Below are 19,452 nucleotides of genomic sequence, written 5' to 3'. Positions count from 1 at the left end.
CTTTTGTCCACACCATCTCTGATCGCCATTTAACTCCTATTGGATTTTAATGTAAACCTGAACTACCCGTAATGATATCGATTCAACAAACATCTAACATTATTTTGAACATGCCTCACGATGGGTGTTCATTGGCTATTAACCATTGGGGCTACCATTTACAGGGGCTTGGTTTGTCCAATTGTATATAACATTAGCAGCCATTTATACACTTTGAGCCTCTTAAAATCTACATAAAACTTGTCTTAATCAGCTAGATTTGAACAAACATTTTATCAGCCAGAAATTGTGATTGTTATTGGGTTAGATCATTTTCAGATTCTGTGGAATGAGAATTTAAGGTTTTACTTGGGCTAGTTTATGGTAGGGTGGGATTACACCAGCCACCTTTTAGATTTAAAGGGAATATCTGGGGTTGAGGTGCTTTTTTTCTAACCTCTATGTTATAAAAAGATGGCGGCGGGCCACTTGCTCGCGGGGTATTAGACCAATGTTCGATTTTACTTTTAATTTTTTAGCCATAAAATTGGCTTAAGGTTACCTCATTTATTTGAGGATTGTTGGCAATAATAACCACGGTACATTTACGCACCTGGTTAAAAGATTGTGTTCGGCAGACAAGGTGTTTGGGTTCAGTTTATGTGGGACTTATCTCTGGACGGTCTGGCTAGGTGATATTAAAATTAATGAACTTAGAACCTCGCCGGCAGAAAAAGGCTGAGTCAGGTTCGTTGATGCGGAGTATTTGTTCCACCCAATGGATCGAGGAGCCTTGGGGGCAAGTGCCAGAATCCTGACGGGGTGTGGCCAAGCGTAGGGTCAGTGTTTGGGCTAGTTGACTGGGTTTTTCTGGGGGGTACGCGATCTTGGTAAACTGTCGTGAACTGTAGCTTCCTCAGAGGTGGAGCGAGGAGCGTTCCTTAGTTATGGTGGATGGAATTGGGCAGTGCCTTGTTCTGGCGGTGTAGGGCCTATCAGCTTTTAAGCCGTGAATGGTATTGGAGGGGGTTTGCGCCCCGTTCCCAATTTCCAGACACGGGGGAGGCTCACCGCACGTAGGCAAGCACCAATGGTGCTCCTGTCTGATAGCGATTTGGCGGATGGCTTCAACTGGAAGCCAGTGGAGAGAGCGGAGGAGCGGGGTGACGGCTGCGGCGTTCTGGATGAGTTGTAGGGGTTAATGGCACAGGCAGGGAGCCCAGCCAACAGCGAGTTGCAGTAATCAGACGGGAGATGACAAGTGCCTGGATTAGGACGCTGCGCGCTTCCTGTGTGAGGCGGAGGGTCGTCTCTGCGAATGTTGTAGAGCATGAACCTACAGGACGGGTCACCGCCGTAATGTGATGAACCTTTTGTCAATAGGGGGGGAGCTATTTTCACTTTGTAAGCAATCGTGCCCAAATTAACTTGCCTTCGTACTATATTCTTTGCTCGTACAATATGCATATTATTATTACTAATTGGATTGAAACACTCTCTCAAGTTTCTTAAAACCGTTTGATTATATCTTGTGAGTAAACCAGAACTCATTTTGCAGCAAACTTCCTAACAGGAAGTGAAAAATCTGAAATCGAGGCTCTGTTCCAGGGCCTTCCTATTCATTTGCTTGAAATCTATGGATTATAACATGCATTCATATGCCTTCCACTAGATGTCAACAGGCAGTGGGAGGTGGAATGGGGTTCCTAGCTTGATGCTGAGGTCGAACAAGAGCTCTTGGAATATGACGTTGACCCGCCTAAATTTCCTTTGTCTAGCAAGGCGGCGGGAAGAGGACATCGACATTTGCTTCTGAAAAGCGTTCGGTATAGACGTCTAATAACTCCGGGCTTTGATTTTATTTGATAGCATGTGATAATATCATCGTAAAGTATGTTTTTTCAATATAGTTTTATTCAGATTATTGAACGTTTATCAGGAGTTTTGGCGTTTTCCGTTCTCTGCGTTTGGTGAAGATGGACATCTTCGCGCCACTTGGCTAGCTAAGGTTGCTAATTCGACAGGCGAGAGGGACTTCTAAACCAAACAAAACGATTTATTTCTGGACAAGGATCTTGTACAAGATTCTGATTGAAGCTCAGCAAAAGTAGGAACCATTTATGATGTTATTTCGTATTTCTGTGGAAAATGTTTAGTTCTATTTTCCGCGCATCATTGCAGGGCTGTCTCGCAATAACGTAAGCTGTATTGTCGTACTAAAGTTATTTTTAAATAATCTAACACGGCGATTGCATTAAGAACTAGTGTATCTTTCATTTGCTGTACAACATGTATTTTTTAGTAAAGCGTTATGATGAAGTTCTTTGATTAGATTAGGTGACTGTTCCAAAATATCTCCGGATCATTTTGTTGGCAGTTTGGCTACGTATTCAATTGTAAAACCACATCTGTAGCTAAAATATGCACATTTCGAACAAAACATATATGTATTGTGTAACATGATGTTATAGGGACTGTCATCTGATGAAGTTTGTCAAGGTTAGTGAATAATTCTATATCTTTTGGCTGTTTTTTGCGATCGCTTACCTTTGCGGTGATGAATGCGGTTGTGTGGTTGGCTATTGTTGGTAAGCTAATATAATGCTATATTGTGTTTTCGCTGTAAAACACTTAAAAAATCTGAAATATTGTCTGGATTCACAAGATGTTTATCTTTCATTTGCTGTACACCATGTAATTTTTCATAAATGTTTTTATGATGAGTATTTAGGTATTTCACGTTGCTCTCTGTAATTATTCCGGCTGCTTTGGTGATATTTTTGATGGTGCTGGCAATGTAAAACTATGATTTATACCTCAAATATGCACATTTTAGAACAAAACCATAGATTTATTGTATAACATGTTATACAGACTGTCATCTGATGAAGTTGTTTCTTGGTTAGGTGACTAATTATATTCTCTATTTTGGTCGTTTTGTGATAGCTACCTATGTGGTAAAAAAATTGTGTAAATATGCGGTTGAGTCTTTTGCTATTGTGGTTAGCTATAAGAATACATATTGTGTTTGCTGTACACATTTTAAAAGTTCGGAAATGATGGCTGGATTCACAAGATGTGTATCTTTCATTTGGTGTCTTGGACTTGTGATTTCATGATATTTATATGCTAGTATTTACTTGTGGCGCTATGCTAGGCTATGCTAGTCAGCTTTTTTACTGATGAGGATGCTCCCGGTTCCCGGATGGTGACCAAGTAGAAGTTAACCTTCTAAATGAGAGTATGGGTTTTTCAGATGAAGTTAACCAAATCAATGGCTACGCCCACGTGAGCATAGACATTATGTAGGCATCATGGAATCACCCTTTTCTGCATGGATAACAATGGATAATGGATAACAATGGATAACACCCCTGATGAAATTCACACCAGACCACGCAAATCCCGGTGTAAGCTAAGGTTGCAAATGGTTGAATTTCTAAGACTAGAAAACATGCAGCTGATGCGACATGTTGAAATAYTTGGCACTACAACTCTACCAAAGGACAAGACCATACCACGTGGAGCATTGGCGACACAGCTGGAAATGGTTAAACTCTGAGACTATCAATCACTACAGAATAAGAGCAAATCTTAGACGTAAAATTACTAGTCTGCAGCTAGTTATTACGTAAGTCTACAATGAGAATACCGACAACCACCGAAGCAACTATTCTATCAGAACATTTCCGAATGATACTCTGAAGTATCCATTCTAAGCACCTACAATCACAAAAGACATTGTGACTTCTGGGAAAGTTAACCAGAGACTCTGATGAACCCTACAGGACGATTGAGGATTCCAACAGAGAAGACCACAACGACATACGGGCGTAAATATATATACATTGCAATTATTCTCGAATGAGCGGCCATTCATGTGCAAAGGATTAGCATTGCAATTAATATAATTATAGACTGTGTGTAGTCAATCCATTTTGTTTTTCCCGCTCTTTCTCAGTACCTACCCCTTTCCTTTGTCGACCAAGCCGTCATATCGGCTTAGCCCTCTAGGGACTTTCATTGTTGTAACCAATATCTACAGTTTGTTTGTAATGTATTTCTGAGATTATTTAGTTAGTTAGTAAATAAATAATTAAGKAAATTTGTATATTGCTGAATCATTATGGAAACTAGGGTTCGTGCAGATAACCAAGAATTTTACGACGTTCAGATGAGACTGATAGAAGGTAAGGAATAATTAAAGACTGATTGATGACTGAAATGTAAGAGATCTCTAAGAGTTCATTCAGAAGACGGAACTCCTTAAATAAACTTCTCCGTGGTGCCCAATGTTATTATTCTGTTGGATCTATGCATAGTCACTTTATCCATACCTACATGTACAAATTACCTTGAATAACCTGTACCCCCGCACATTGACTTGGTACCGGTACCCCCTGTATATAGCCTCATTATTGTTATTTTACTGTGTTACTTTTAAATAATATATATATATTTTTAGTTTATTTAGTAAATCTTTTCTTAACTCAATTTTCTGAGCTGTGTTGTTGGTTAAGGGCTTGTAAGTAAGCATTTCACAGTAAGGTTGTATTCTGCGTAAGTTTTGTGATCCCGGTGTGAGTAGGACCAGGGAGACACTGACACATGCTTTCACATGGAAATGGAGAAACATGTCAGCACCATTGTTAGTTGATAAGTTTAGGACTACTGTTTGATGTTATTACGACTGTTTCATGTTGTTGAGAACTGATGATCCTTTGACATCTGTCATTCCTTTATTACTGTTTTCTAACTCTGTAACAGCTGATGTTTTTAACTTTATTTTAAACTTTTGGATTTCCTCCTGGTTTCTAGAACCATTTGTTGATAAAACAGCAGTGTTATCTGATTAGGATAAAAGGGCCTGTTTAGAGAAGGCTAGTTAGTTTCTCTGCTTCTGTGTTAGATGATTAATGTTGGTGTTACACTATAACTGAAACAATGGCTGATCAACCATCCAGGTAATTAAACAGAATATTTAAAAAATAGAGGAACATTCCAAACCCTTCTGGCTTGTGAACAAATCCCTGTAACACGGCATGTAGTCTACAGTACTGTATTGCCTTCAAACTCAACTCTGGACCTTGATGCCAATTCCACTGCATTCTTTAATTGTTCCACTCTATTCAGGGACTTATTTGGACCTGGAACACTAGGTGTGGGCAATTAATTATCAGGTAGAACAGAAAACCAGCAGGGTAAGAGTTGAATATCTGTCAAGGTATGCGTGAAGGGCTGTAGGAAGTCAGGTGCAGGAGAGCAGATATTTGGTAGCAAAACAGAGTCTTTTATTTTGCGAACCAAAAACACACGGCACAAACGAACACAAAATACAAATACGGGTTGAACATAACCCAGCGCAACCAGCCTAACGTGCGCATACATGAAAACAGATAAACAATACCACACAAAGACATGGMGGAAACAGAGGGTTAAATACACAACACATGATGAGGGAAATGAGAACCAGGTGTGTGGGAAAACGAGACAAAAAAATGGAAAATGAAAAAAGGATCAGCGATGGCTAGAAGACCGTCGACGTCGACCGCCGAACACTGCCCGAACAAGGAGAGGCATCGACTTCGGAAGAAGTCGTGACAATATCCCTGGTATATAGGATTTTAAACGCCAAACCTCTAGTTCATTAGGCAACACTGGCCCTGGAATGACTCAGGCACTTCATAATTTTGATTTAACCAACCTGGAAGACCAGGTGTGTTGATTTTAGGCAATCACTGTAATGATCAATTACCTCAGTTGGTCAGGTGTGGTGCCTAGTTGGAACAAAATCKTACAGTAGCTGCAGCACTCCAGGAACAGGGTTGCCCACCCCTGCTCTAGTCATTGCTGACAGCTGGGCGGGATGTGGCGTTCGCCAAAATCCAATATTACCTAAGGAAAAAAGTATGTTTTTCTGGCACTGGCCCTGTCTATTAAAAGGGGGCCCGTTGATCTACATGGGAGAACACTTATCTCATAGCAACACAAGCCCTWACAGCAGCTTAACGCCAAGCATAATTAATCACTGCCTCAAGAACATTGGACCATCTCTATGAGTCTCTGGTGATTTTAAATGTGTCCAATTAATCTATTAGGTTAATTTAGTTAACTCATTCACTCAYTATTAAATCAGTTTATTCAGTTTATTGACTTTGCTGTATATAATAAGAATTCATAATGCATTTAGGATGTAAAAGAGGGTCCATAAAACCATTGCTTGTCATTGGAATTGATTAATCAGTTTATGATACTAATATGTATTTTTCTGAGTTCTTTAGCCCACTTAATCCCCACTGGGCACACACTGGTTGAATCAATGTTGTTTCAGTGAAATTACGTTGAACCAACGTGGTATAGATGTTGAATGGACATCTGTGCCCAGTGAGTCATGTTCTCATTTGCTGTTATGGATCATAAATGTGGACATGATGTTACATCAAATGTGAACCGCCTCACTGAAGAAAATGTGATTCATAACACATATAAATATAAGCAAGAAACGGATTACCTGGGTGCACAGGCCCATAGTATGATGACTGAGACAGTTACAAACGCACAAATATCATACAATGCTAACCTCTCACCATTACAATAACAGGGGAGGTTAGCATTTTTGGGGGAGCGGTATGATATTTGCAACTTTCTCACTCATTATTCACGATTCATTCAGGATTATCRGTAATCATGYTAGCATCCACATTAATGTAGAAGTGTTTAGAAACATATTATGTTCTTATTTACGATAAAAGTGACTCCAAAATTAAACAATACATTATTTACCATTCCTTTCTATTGGGCACAAAATAATCTGAAACACAACCAAAAGAAACAGCAAATGCATCCAGCAAATTTGTAGTCACAAGTGTGATGCAGTCATTGCGTACCATGAATARGGGACCACATACTTAACTTTTAACTAATTTAATACAAATAAGTGAAAATGTCCCAATACTTCTGGTCCCCTAAAATGGGGGGACTATGTACAAAAAGGGCTGTAATTTCTAAACAGTTCACCCGATATGGATGAAAATACCCTCAAATTAAAGCTGACAGTCGGCACTTTAACATTATAGTCATTGTGTCACTTGAAATCCAAAGTGCTGGAGTACATAGCCAAAACAAAAACGTGTCACTGTCCCAATACTTTTATAGCTCACTGCATGTGGTCTCTACATGTGATAGACAGGTACTCCTATCAGRATACCCCAATAAGCCAATATGACATTTTACATCCCCATAAGCATTGTCAATGTTACATTTGGTCCCACCAATTATRTTTAAGGCACCTCCAAGAGTCAATATGCAATTCAAATCACAAAACTTGATAAAATCCATKATGTAAAATGTTGAACTATTTGCAGTACAATCTCCTGCCAGCAGAGAGCAGTGTTGCAGTTTCAGTCTTGTACTCAGCAGAGATGCAGGCTCTAATAATCCAAACYTCAGTACCAACCTTTCATCTTTATCTGATTGACTAACACCTTGTAAATAAAATCAAATTGTATCTGAAATTAGGAAATACAAATTAAGTGATTTTGTTGAGAAGAAAATATTTATTTAAAATCTTGTCTGATACATTCATGTATGGACATATAKATTGTTTATACACTATTCCATTTGAGACAGTTTTCTGGTTTGATGCAATAAATACAGTTTTAATGATTTTTTCTATAAAATTTCATTCTTTTATAAAATGTCATTCTTCACACAATTTCTCCACTGACATTTTGAATCTTCACAGACTTTACAGTTGGCTTACATCTTTCATACAAGAGTTARTGATGATCATAACGCTATTTATGGTTCTTCATATCAAACTTCTTAGAAACATGAAGGGACATTTTATACAGTACAGTAGTTAAACAGTGTTTACATTCTGAAGAAAAGGCACTTATGTTTGGAAGATGAAAAGCTTTGTTTGAAAATACAAGAAAAATAAATCTGATAACAATGATAAATCAATCATCTGGAATAGAAATAGGTAGGTAGTAAAATGTTAAAATTTTATTAAATATCACCTGCAACTTATTTACTGCATCATCATAAATGGCACGTCTTTAAATATCCAAAAATGCTTTTGGGAGGTAAAGCTATCAATAACTTCCTGTATAATGATCTCACAAAATAAGAAGAGTGGGGGACATTTTAAAATCATGGAATACATGTTAGTCTCTAAAGATTAAATATATTTCATATATGTATACATTTTCTTTAAATATAATGATTTACAGATACAAAGACAAAAATAGGAATGTTTTCACTGCTTAAACCCAACCACTAGCTCCTCTGACATCACATAGGTTTTCCTTCAATGAAGATAGGCACACAACTCCAATCCTCCAGGACTGCTTTGGTCTCACTTGATTTCAGTCATTAATGGATTCCTTACTCACTGAATCATCTACTGGGATAATGAAATGAAACCTATAACTTACACATAACAACATCAAACTAGAACATTCCTTGAGGACTAGAGCTGTTGCCCTTCTAAGAGCTCTGGTCTTTGGGTTACTGGTCCTTCTGTATGGAGCTGTAGTACTCAGTCAGGACCTTCCAGGCCTTAGGGGCCATGAAGCCGTCTGGGGGGTTATCCCCGCACCGCGCCAGCTTTCTCATCCTGGTGCCAGAGATGAACTCAAACTCAGCGTGTCTGGGAAAGGCAGAGGAGGTAGATGGAGATAGATGGAGATGAGAGATAAAGAGAGAGACAGAAGGAAAATGATCAGCAGTGTCCGCTTTTGAAGATTCTTTGACAAACATTTCCCACCACAGGCCCTGTATAAAATCATKTGTAAATATGCATTACAAAAGCCATAATCAATCTTTAACATTCAGCTCACCGGTCCTTGTCGTAGAAATCCATGGCACTCTTGGTCTTGTTGTAGGCGGCCACTCTGAAGGGGATGATCTCTACAGAGGTGAGGCCGGGGGCCATGGTGAGGACCTTACCCCCATGGGTGGGCTCATAAATGTCCTGCTTGGTCTCGGGATGGGGCATGCCCGCAGGGTCACGACCCACAATGTAGAAGTTAGCTCCGGCGATCATCCGCGCCCTGCAGTGCCACTGGACCTGAGGGAAAAACAAATGTATGCTCACACATAAGCACACACATTATGGTCTTAAATATGTTAACCTTAGTGCTGGCCTAACACAATAGGGTATTCACAGCCCTACAGTGACATCATCTGCCTAGCCCAATGGGGGTTTACTTACTGTAACTGACTAAATACTGCATCATATCCCCTGCTAAACACACAAAAACTATGAATGTGTTGATGGCTGTGTTGTTGACCCATACCTCAGTGGGTCCAGCGTACATCATGGGGGATGGGAAAATAGCCACTATGGTGCTGGTGGGGTCCAGTACCCCCTCCTCCAGTACTGCAGCGTGCTGTTTCATGCGCCAGTCCAGGGGCACGTCGTCGTCTTTGGTCCAGCCCCCCAGCGGGTGCAGCAAGAGGACGGGTCGCTTYTAGCCCCGCTCCAGGAGACGGCGCTTGGTGTCCTGCATCAACAGGGCGTGGCCATTGTGGACCGGATTCCGCAGTTGGAAGGCGAAGATGGCATCTGGTGGTCATAGAGAATAGGAGGGAGATAAGGAATTAACTTCAGTGAGGACTTTCTTACAAGTGGTTGGTAGGGGGTTGGTAACAAGAGGACAAATCAAACATAATTTGCATTCAGTTCATCATTTGCATCCTGTGGTCTCATTGTGTAACTGTACAAGTGAACATAACGTCATGTTGGAGCCCATAAWWWWWWTMTTTTTTGTATGTACTTTGCATGCCTTTTGGTATCCACATAACTTGTGGATAAATTAATGATCACTGGTCAAAAACAGTCAACACCATTGTCAGTGCAGATATCATAGGGGGTGAAAATGTACACACAACAGTTGACTCATGACGAAACAGTCCTCAATGTCTCACACAGAGGAATATGTCTCCATCTAGTGCAAACAAGAAATTCTACCATGCACATATAAACATATTGTTTTTTCTTCAGAAGCARTTGACWAAGGACCAGATGCGCATGGTCAATTTTACCACGCTACTTTTTGCGCCTGGTCCTTTGTCAAATGCTTCTGAAAAAAATATGTTTCTGTAGCTAGACATAAACCTTCAATTTATTTCGACTTAATATTTAACCCTTTACAATCGTGGGAATTGGCCTATATGGATATGGCTAAATTCAATGTTTTTTTACAGAAGAAATATGAAAAGCATATGCATAACCACGGTAGCAATTGAAAAATAACAGTTTGGAGATTATGGGACATTATTAGACCAAAGGTGAGGACACAACTGTTCACCTGACACAAGACTGAATCCAAACATTACACTGTTCATTGTATGTGCATTTTACATTTACTGTACGTTTCGTGGCATTTGTTGATAATGAAAACTAAAAATACTCTGGATATATTCATGAACATGATAAAAATATTCCTGGAAAATGTGGGGTAGGTGCAACATAAGACAAAWCAATTAAAAGGGTTTGAGTGAGAGAACTAACTAGTGTCTTCAAGTGGCCATACACCTCTCCAAAGTGTGCACAGTTCCTAATTAATTCCAATGCACTTTTATAACTCAAAGAACAGACTTTAACTATAAAGTTTTTTTTTMAGCTCGCCTAGCTCTGCCATTGAGGGACTAGAGCAAGCACACMTGTAGTTGTTTTCTTTTGTTGTTTAAGCAATCMAAAAACTGTCCATTATAAATTGCAATCTGGGACAAGTGGGCATCATTTGAAAGCCTGTTCTATTGCCAGCATGACTAGCTAAGTTACAAAATACGATATTACAGTGTTAGGCTTTCACAATGCAATTCAGGGAAACAGATCKTCATTTTGGTGCACATAGAAAGGAGGAATTTTCTTCACAATAAACAACAACCTAGGGTGTAACACCATGTCATCTTGTAACTGTACATCAAACACAGTGATCATAAACGTTGACACTGTATATGACATGAGTTTTATGATATGGAAATCTGAAGGGCATGGGTGTTTGGCTTGCTTGTATGACATCAAAGCGGTATTTATTATAATCCTCAARGTCTCATCTTTGAAAATACATAGAGTCCTCTTATTTACCGCTTTTTCGAAAAGTGTTCAAAAGTTGCCCAATTAGCGGGAAGGATAGGGGCAACTACTTGTTGCATGAAGTGCTCAAGTTCAGAACAGCTGTCAGTCAAAGCCCATACAGCGCGGTGAAGCACAGAGCCTGAGCTCTGACGTCATGTATAGCATGTTACTGTACAGCCACTGGGTTCCAATTTAGACGTTTATCAGTGCCAAATCTGACATTTTCAACCTGTATACAGATACGAGTGTGAAGGCCAACTCAAATGTATATTTTGTTTAATATGCCATGTACTGTATATTTGTACTGCCTTTAGAGAAACTCTTTTAACCTGCTTTCATTTCTTTAAACTTTTGCTTGAGCTCCCGTGGAGTAAAGCGGTACTGGTCCAGCCCATCGTTCCATCTGATTCGCTCCAGCACCTCCAGGTCGCCACCCACCAGCCAATCACCTCCCTCCATCACCATCTGTAAAAAGTGGTGGATGTTGTAGAGATATGAATGACATAATATCAAGATATTTCACGTGATGGATATGTTAAAGTGCATCTTCATTCAACTCCATTATAGCTTGGAATTGGATGCACAAGAGTGTGCACAGAGTGTTGCTTTAACACAACAAAGGACATCTATGTTTGCRAAACAACTATGAATGAACGTGTGTGGTTGGTGATAACCTTAATGTAGGGGTGCTGGGGGCAGGTGGTACCCCACTGACGGGCACAGCGCTCCTCTTTGCGGTGTTCGTAGAACTCTGGCTGTCTTAGAATGGCCACGAGGGTTCCCTGGAACTCCAGAGCTACCGCCGCACAGCCGTCCAGCCTCTGCTTGGTTTCCGTGGTAACAGGCAGGACGATGGGAATAGACTGGTTGATGGTTCCATCTGAACCAGGGAACGATAAATGTGTGTGATGATAGGGCCTGGAGTTTGTGCTAACCATGTGAACCTACCAAGGGAAACTTAGGGCCCTGGTTATTCGCTATAGTCACATGGTCAGGATAACAATTAGAAACAACCTTATATAATATCCATCCACTGTCACTCGCTCCATTATGAAGAGGGGAGAATAAGAATTAGCTGAGTAATGTTACGATGTATTATAAGGGTGTGTGTGTGTGGTTCTTACCGTCGAGGAGGTTGCCGAAATGCTGCACTTGGAGGAACTCCCTCTCCCTCATGAAGCCCTTCAGTGGGGTGGCCCAGCCTTCAGCCAGCACCTGCACCCACTGGAGGTCCAACTAAACAGGACAGACCGGGGGTAATATACATCAAACTGGTAGGGATTTAACTTACTGACTGTTAACAATATCCCTTAACAGCTGATATTTTAGAGATATTGGATGCTATCAGGGGTGGCAGAGTCCACACGAWACCATGCTGAATGAAAAACAGCTCATGAGGAAACAGAGATAGTAAAGTAAGACTTTTCATCAAACCAATTTCATGTGATATACTGTACCTCCATGCTTCATGGTGGTATCATAAAGTTTTAGTTTCCAAGTGCACATATTATTACAGTTTTACTACAATACAGTAAGTAGCGTTGTACTAACAACTCCACTTATCAGGATACTAGGGTTTACCTATCACAGTAATTCAACCATAAGTCATATCACATACAATGCAAATACTGTAGCTGCATATTTACTATGTTTGATTTGAATTGATTTTCAAACCTTGGCAATCAGCCCAATCGATTAGAACATATAGTACAATCGATTAGAACATATAGTACAATCCATTAGAACATATAGTACAATCCAAAAGAGAGAGATCTAGAGGCAATTGTGAGCACAGCCTGCCATCCAGTCAAATATTTACATATGGTCATTTGGGTCGTCATAAAAAATATATGGATTAGTAGTGGAGAGATGTGTTGTTACCTTGGTGATGCTGATTGTGGGAAGTGTGATAGCTTCGACCTGAACCAGCTTCAGCTTGTTCTCCGGAACAAAGAGTTCATTCACCTCCTCTGTGATTCCACTTGGAACAATACTCTGAACAATTACAGAAAGAGGAKAATGTCATGTAAAGATAACATGACAGCTGCTTTGTATGCATAAGCAGTTATCACTTTAGTAGTTTTTTTCAAGCCCTTATGATGCGTTTTGTTTGGTTRTGTCTTTATATGTTTGTTATAAGCTAGGTTTGGTGTCATTTCCATTACATACGCTTAACTTTTTTTCTAGTTTAGCGCTAGATGAGCGGGTAAAAAAGGTGAGCTGTCTGTCATGTTCACCTGCTCTCTAAGCAGGTCCACAACCTGCCGGATGCACTCGTTAACAGTGATCTCTCCTGTTTTCAGCACCAACTCCGGAGCCTCGGGCTGCTCGTAGTCTGCATCGATCCCAGTGAAGCCTGAGAACACAGGTAGATCAGTTATTAGTACAACGTTGGGGCAGCAGGTAGCCTACTGGTTAGAGAGTTGGGCCAGTAACCGAAAGGTTGCTCGATCGAATTCCCGAGCTGACAAGGTAAAAATCTGTCGTTCTGCCCCTGAACAAGGCAGTTATTAACCCACTGTTCCCCGGTAGGCCGTCATTGTAAATAAGAATTTGTTCTTAACTGACTTGCCTAGTTAAATAAAGATTAAATTAAAACATAAAAAAATCCATTAGAATTCCTTTTCAAAAAAGATGTTTGATTGACTCTTTCAGATAGAAATGGAACACATAGAGGGAATAGTTATGTTCTTTCCTTTATAATGAGGAAGTTACATTTRGATATATGGATACCAAAATGTAAACAAAGGACCAAAAGTGTGTACCTTTGATCTCTCCAGCACGGGCTTTCTTGTAGAGGCCCTTCACATCGCGACTCTCACACACCTCTAGAGGAGCGTTGATGAACACCTCAAAGAAGGGTAACCCAGCACTCTCAAGGATCTTCCTCGCATCATCACGGTCCTTTAGACAAAAGAGGAGAGGGAACAGGATTGTCAGAATGCTGTCTTGTCAATCGTAACACACAGTATACTTGATATACGGCATCCATTTGCACCAGAACACTCTACACAAGTCAATACCACCAATACCAACAGAATTGGGTAGACAAACACTCCCAAGAATGACCCCTGACCTTGGTGTAAGGAGAGATGAAGCTGGTGATGCAGACGAGGCCAGCGTCTGCGAACAACTTGGCCACCTCAGCAATACGTCTGATGTTCTCCTCACGGTCAGTGGCTGTGAAGCCCAGGTTCTTGTTGAGGCCATGGCGGATGTTGTCCCCATCCAGTGAGTAGCAGGGGATGCCGTGGGACACCAGATACTCCTCCAGGGCAAAGGCTATGGTGGTCTTCCCAGCACCAGACAAACCTGGCGGTGGACACATGGAGAATGTACAGGTGAGATTAGCCAATGCTCAACAGTATCATTATCACTAAAGTCACTAGTAGCACTACTGTAATAGCAACATGTAATAGTGACAATCCATTGAGTATTGGCTATGGTGAGCGGTTTACCTGTGAGCCAGACGGTGCAACCCCTGAAGCCTCCTCTGGTGCCCACCACCTGACCTCTCTTGCTCCGGGTCACATGGTGGGCCTGAAACACTACATTGGTGGATCTGTTCAGATCCTGAAATTAAAGCAGAAGAAGACATGATAGGAAATTAGTGACTTGTGCTGACGAGTAATGATCTAGTCTAAGTTGTTTCTCTTTAATTTGCACTGAATTATAAAATACCCATGTGAGCAAAGCTCATCAGCTTCTGATGTCYCTCTCAGGATTTAAACAAATATTTAATGACATCACCCTTTGGACACCTCCCCAGTCCCATGTCCCACAGGTTATGACATCAATGTGGTCTCTGGCTCAAAGATGATGCACACCCACATTCTGCTCTCAAAAGCATATTTAGTAAAACTTCAACTTTTCAGGGTAAGAAGATGCAGAATTTTACCGTATCTCCCGTCTTTCACAAACATTCTCATTTACATTTGACTAACTACAGTAGGCTACATACAAATGCTGAAAGAATGTGGAATATRCTCTGAGGCAGTTGGACATTAAATYCAGTAACACAGTAAGGAATGAGTCCTTGTGTTTAGCCATTCGCTTTGCTCAGTTCCTGTGTGATATTATCTTGTCCATATGCATCTCACTTCTTTTCTCCCATTGGTCCACATYTGGTATCTCATGCCAAACATACCATAATCCATTTAATTTAGTTCAGGTTTGATACGGACCATGCCTCCTGAACTACATCTAGTTTTTCCTGCAGGACTAGACATTCCAACGGCAGACTAGATTAATTATAACGTTTTTGTTATGGTTGCCTTGCACTAAATTACATGGTTTTGCTTAAGGCCTAGTAAGTCTGTCTTTGCTTGAATGAATTAGAATTACCTTTACTCACCAAATTAATTTGCATGGACAGGAATTTTACTTGGTGAAATGGMGCTGCCACAATAAACTGAACATACAGACAGAAGATAAACAGGATATACAGACCAGATATGTAGAAGGCTTTGCCATTCAAGTGGGTTATACCAACCCATCACACTCTACTAAATTATTTCTAGGGGGAGTTTAAATACGCCAGGGGCTTATTCAAATGTTCACATCATTCAGAGTGTCACAGAGAGGGATATATTTTGTAGAAAATACATAATTCTTCATTCAACCTGATAGAAAGTCAGGTCTGGTTTATAAAAAACACATTTCTACGTGAACCGTTGCAAATGTGACTTGGTGAATAGGCCCCTTCAGKGTGAGTCCGACTGAGACAGTCTCTGGCTGGGTAGACACGGCAGTGGTGACGGGATGCTGGCTGGCTCCAGGGAATGAAGGGAACAGGACCAGACAATGTGGCCAGTGTGCTGCCTGCAGCCCAGCGATGATGTGGCATCCTTCCCTCTCACTCTCTCTCTATGCCCCCCTCCCCTCTTGTGCCCCACCACCTTTCCTACCAATGCCTACTCCCCATAAAACTTTCCCAGCCTTTCCACTACCCCACCCAGTGTAGGTTACGCACACAACCTCCTGTTATTAACCGTAGCAGAGCCCCCACACACACACCYCAGACAGAGAGCCTTGTATAAACAGAGGGCACTCTCTCTGCACTCTCGCCCACCATCTCCTACCAAATACCACACCACACCGGCCGGCCGACAGCCTCCACACACAGAGGTATGTTTCTGTCAGGGTTGTGGAGAGAACTCCAGGTACATACAGTACAGTCTTTCAGGTGGATAGAGGCGAGGGCAACATTTTTGCAGATTTTCCATGACTCTAGTACCTACATCACTGGTAACCTATACGTGCCTTCAGAATGATTTATTCCCCTTGACTTCTTAAAAGTTTTGTTGTTACAGGCTGAATTCCAAATGGAATAAATATATTAAATATCTACACACAATACCCCATAATGACAAAGTGAACCAAATGTTTTTATAAATTTWATCAAATTTATTGAAAATTAAATACAGAAATATCGAATTTCAAATAAATTCAAATGTTATTAGTCACATGCGCCGAATACAACAGGCGTAGTAGACCTTACAGTGAAATGCTTACTTACGAGCCCCAAACCAACAATGCAGTTAAAAAAAATATGGATAAGAATAAGAAATAAAAGTAACAAGWAATTAAAGAGCAGCAGTAAAATAACAATAGCGAGACTATATACAGGGGGGTACAGGTACAGAGTCAATGTGCGGGGGCACCGGTTAGTTGAGGTAATATGTACATGTAGGTAGAGTTATTAAAGTGACTATGCATAGATGATAACAACAGAGAGTAGCGGTGGTGTAAAAGAGGGGGGGAGCAATGCAAATAGTCTGGGTAGCCATTTGATTAGACGTTCAGGAGTCTTATGGATTGGGGGTAGAAGCTGTTTAGAAGCCTCTTGGACCTAGACTTGGTGCTCCGGTACTGCTTGCCGTGCGGTAGCAGAGAGAACAGTCTATGACTACGGTGGCTGGAGTCTTTGACAATTTGTAGGGCATTCCTCTAACACCGCCTGGTATAGAGGTCCTGGATGGCAGGAAGCTTGGGCAAGGTGATGTACTGGGCCGTTCGCACTACCCTCTGTAGTGCCTTGCGGTCGGAGGCCGAGCAGTTGCCATACCAGGCAGTGATGCAACCAGTCAGGATACTCTCGATGGTGGAGCTGTAGAACCTTTTGAGGATCTGAGGATCCATGCCAAATCTTTTCAGTCTCCTGAGGGGGAATAGATTTTGTCATGCCCTCTTCATGACTGTCTTGGTGTGCTTGGACCATGTTAGTTTGTTGGTGATGTGGACACCAAGGAACTTGAAGCTCTCAACCTGCTCCACTGCAGCCCCGTCGATGAGAATGGGGGCGTGCTCGGTCCTCTTCTTCCTGTAGTCCACAATCATCTCCTTTGTCTTGATCACGTTGAAGGAGAGGTTGTTGTCCTGGCACCACACGGCCAGTTCTCTGACCTCCTCCCTATAGGCTGTCTCGTCGTTGTCGGTGATCAGGCCTACCACTGTTGTGTCATCGGAAAACTTAATGATGGTGTTGGTGTTAATTTTTTATCCTGAAAACCCCCCCAGTCCTTAACGATTACAAGTATACCCCTAACATGATGTAGCCACCACTATGCTTGAAAATATGGAGACTGGAACTCAGTAATGTGTTGTATTGGATTTGACKCCAACATAACACTTTGTATTCAAGACAAAAAGTGAATTGCTTTGGCACATCTTTTGCAGTATTACTTTAGTGCCTTGTTGCAGACAGGATGTATGTTTTGGAATATTTTTTATTCTGTACAGGCTTTTTTTCCCACTCTATGTTAGTATTGTGGAGTAACTACAATGTTGTAGATCCATCCCCAGTTTTCTCSTATCACCGCCATTAAACTCTGTAACTGTTTTAAAGTCACCATTGGCCTCATGGTGAAATCCCTGAGCGGTTTCCTTCCTCTCCGGCAATTGAGTTAGGAAAGATGTCTGTATCTTTGACGTGACTGGGTGTATTCATACACCATTCAAAGTGTAATTAATAACTTCACCATGCTRAAAGGGATTTTCAATGTCTGCTTTTTTTWAACCTATCTACCAATAGGTGCCCWTCTTCATGAGACACTGGAAAACATCCTTGGTCTTTGTSGTTGAATATGTGTTTCAAATTCACTGCTTGACTGAGGGACCATACAGATAATTGTATGTGTGGGGTACAGAGATGAGGTAGTCATTCAAAAATCATGCTCAACACTATACCGAGTGCACACCGAGTGAGTCCATGTAACTTATCATGTGACTTGTTAAGAACATTTTTACTCCTGAATTTATTTAGGCTTGCAAAGGGGTTGAATATTTAGACATTTCAGCTTCACATTTTGTATTAATTTGTAAACATTTCAAAAACATTAATCCACTTTGACATTATGGAGTATTGTATATGTAGATAAGTGACCAAAAATATAAATGTAATAAATTTTACATTCAGGCTATAACACAAATTGTGGAAAAGGTCAAAGGGTGTGAAAACTTTCTGAAGGCACTGTAATCAATTTTTCATTTACATGCAGTGAGAAATGCTACACATTTGTCCATGTTTCAAAATTCCTTCTGTTTATGCTTCTGTCGTGTCATTTTGGCGAACCTATCAATGGCACACAAACTTCTTACAGTGTAATTATTACAATAGTGACACATCACTGACTGCATTATGCAAATTCAACTTGTGAAACACGCGCCATTTTTAAAGGTGACATCTTTAATTAGATGCATTTCCCCATCATCATCCACCCTCTCATGCACACACACACATATAGTGGGTGGAAAAAACAAACATACCGTTCATCAAACCCCGGCAGACACCCAAGACCACTTAGCCTTACTTTCAGCCCTGCCTCTCCACCCTCTTCTTCTGTCACTTCAGCAGCCCCAACCTCCCTGATCCAATCACATCTCATGCTGTGGCAATTCAATCTACTTCTATCACTGTTCTCTCCATCAATCTATCCATAATTCATTGTTTCTGTCCCTTTGAGTAATCTTACTCAAACTTTCACTACTTCTCTACCTTTCGTTGCCTATTTGCCTCTTCTCCCCCCCTCATCTGTCACTATCACAAACACACTCAGCTCAAATCTGTCTGTCTTGTTTCTCTCTGTCACTATTCACACACTCAGCTCAATCTGTCTGTCTTGTTTCTCTCTGTCACTATCACACACTCAGCTTCAATCTGGCTGTCTGTTTCTCTCTGCCACTTCACAAACACACTCAGCTCACTCTGTCTGTCTGTTTCTCTCTGTCACTATCCACACACTCAGCTCAATCTGTCTGTCTGTTTCTCTCTGTCACTATCACACACTCAGCTCAATCTGTCTGTCTGTTTCTCTCTGTCACGATCACACACTCAGCTCAATCTGTCTGTCTGTTTCTTCTTGTCACTATCACACACTCAGCTC

The 19,452-nt window shown here is 41.0% G+C and overlaps 1 protein-coding gene across 1 annotated transcript in view; it reads right to left on the bottom strand.

Annotated features, from left to right (window-relative positions):
• Window positions 1–8,157: 8,157 nt before the first annotated feature.
• LOC111951906 (bifunctional 3'-phosphoadenosine 5'-phosphosulfate synthase 2-like) overlaps window positions 8,158–19,452 on the bottom strand; it is a 22,155-nt gene continuing 10,860 nt past the window's right edge. The window contains 11 exon segments of the mRNA XM_023970243.2: window positions 8,158–8,632; window positions 8,823–9,052; window positions 9,282–9,550; window positions 11,398–11,533; window positions 11,743–11,948; window positions 12,193–12,304; window positions 12,950–13,063; window positions 13,306–13,424; window positions 13,834–13,972; window positions 14,145–14,380; window positions 14,527–14,641. Coding sequence (XP_023826011.1) covers window positions 8,491–8,632; window positions 8,823–9,052; window positions 9,282–9,550; window positions 11,398–11,533; window positions 11,743–11,948; window positions 12,193–12,304; window positions 12,950–13,063; window positions 13,306–13,424; window positions 13,834–13,972; window positions 14,145–14,380; window positions 14,527–14,641 — 1,818 coding nt within the window. The 3' untranslated portion in view covers window positions 8,158–8,490.

Source organism: Salvelinus sp. IW2-2015, linkage group LG25 (assembly GCF_002910315.2).
Source record: "Salvelinus sp. IW2-2015 linkage group LG25, ASM291031v2, whole genome shotgun sequence".
NCBI lineage: Eukaryota > Metazoa > Chordata > Actinopteri > Salmoniformes > Salmonidae > Salvelinus > Salvelinus sp. IW2-2015.
This window is presented reverse-complemented; position numbering and strand designations above follow the sequence as displayed.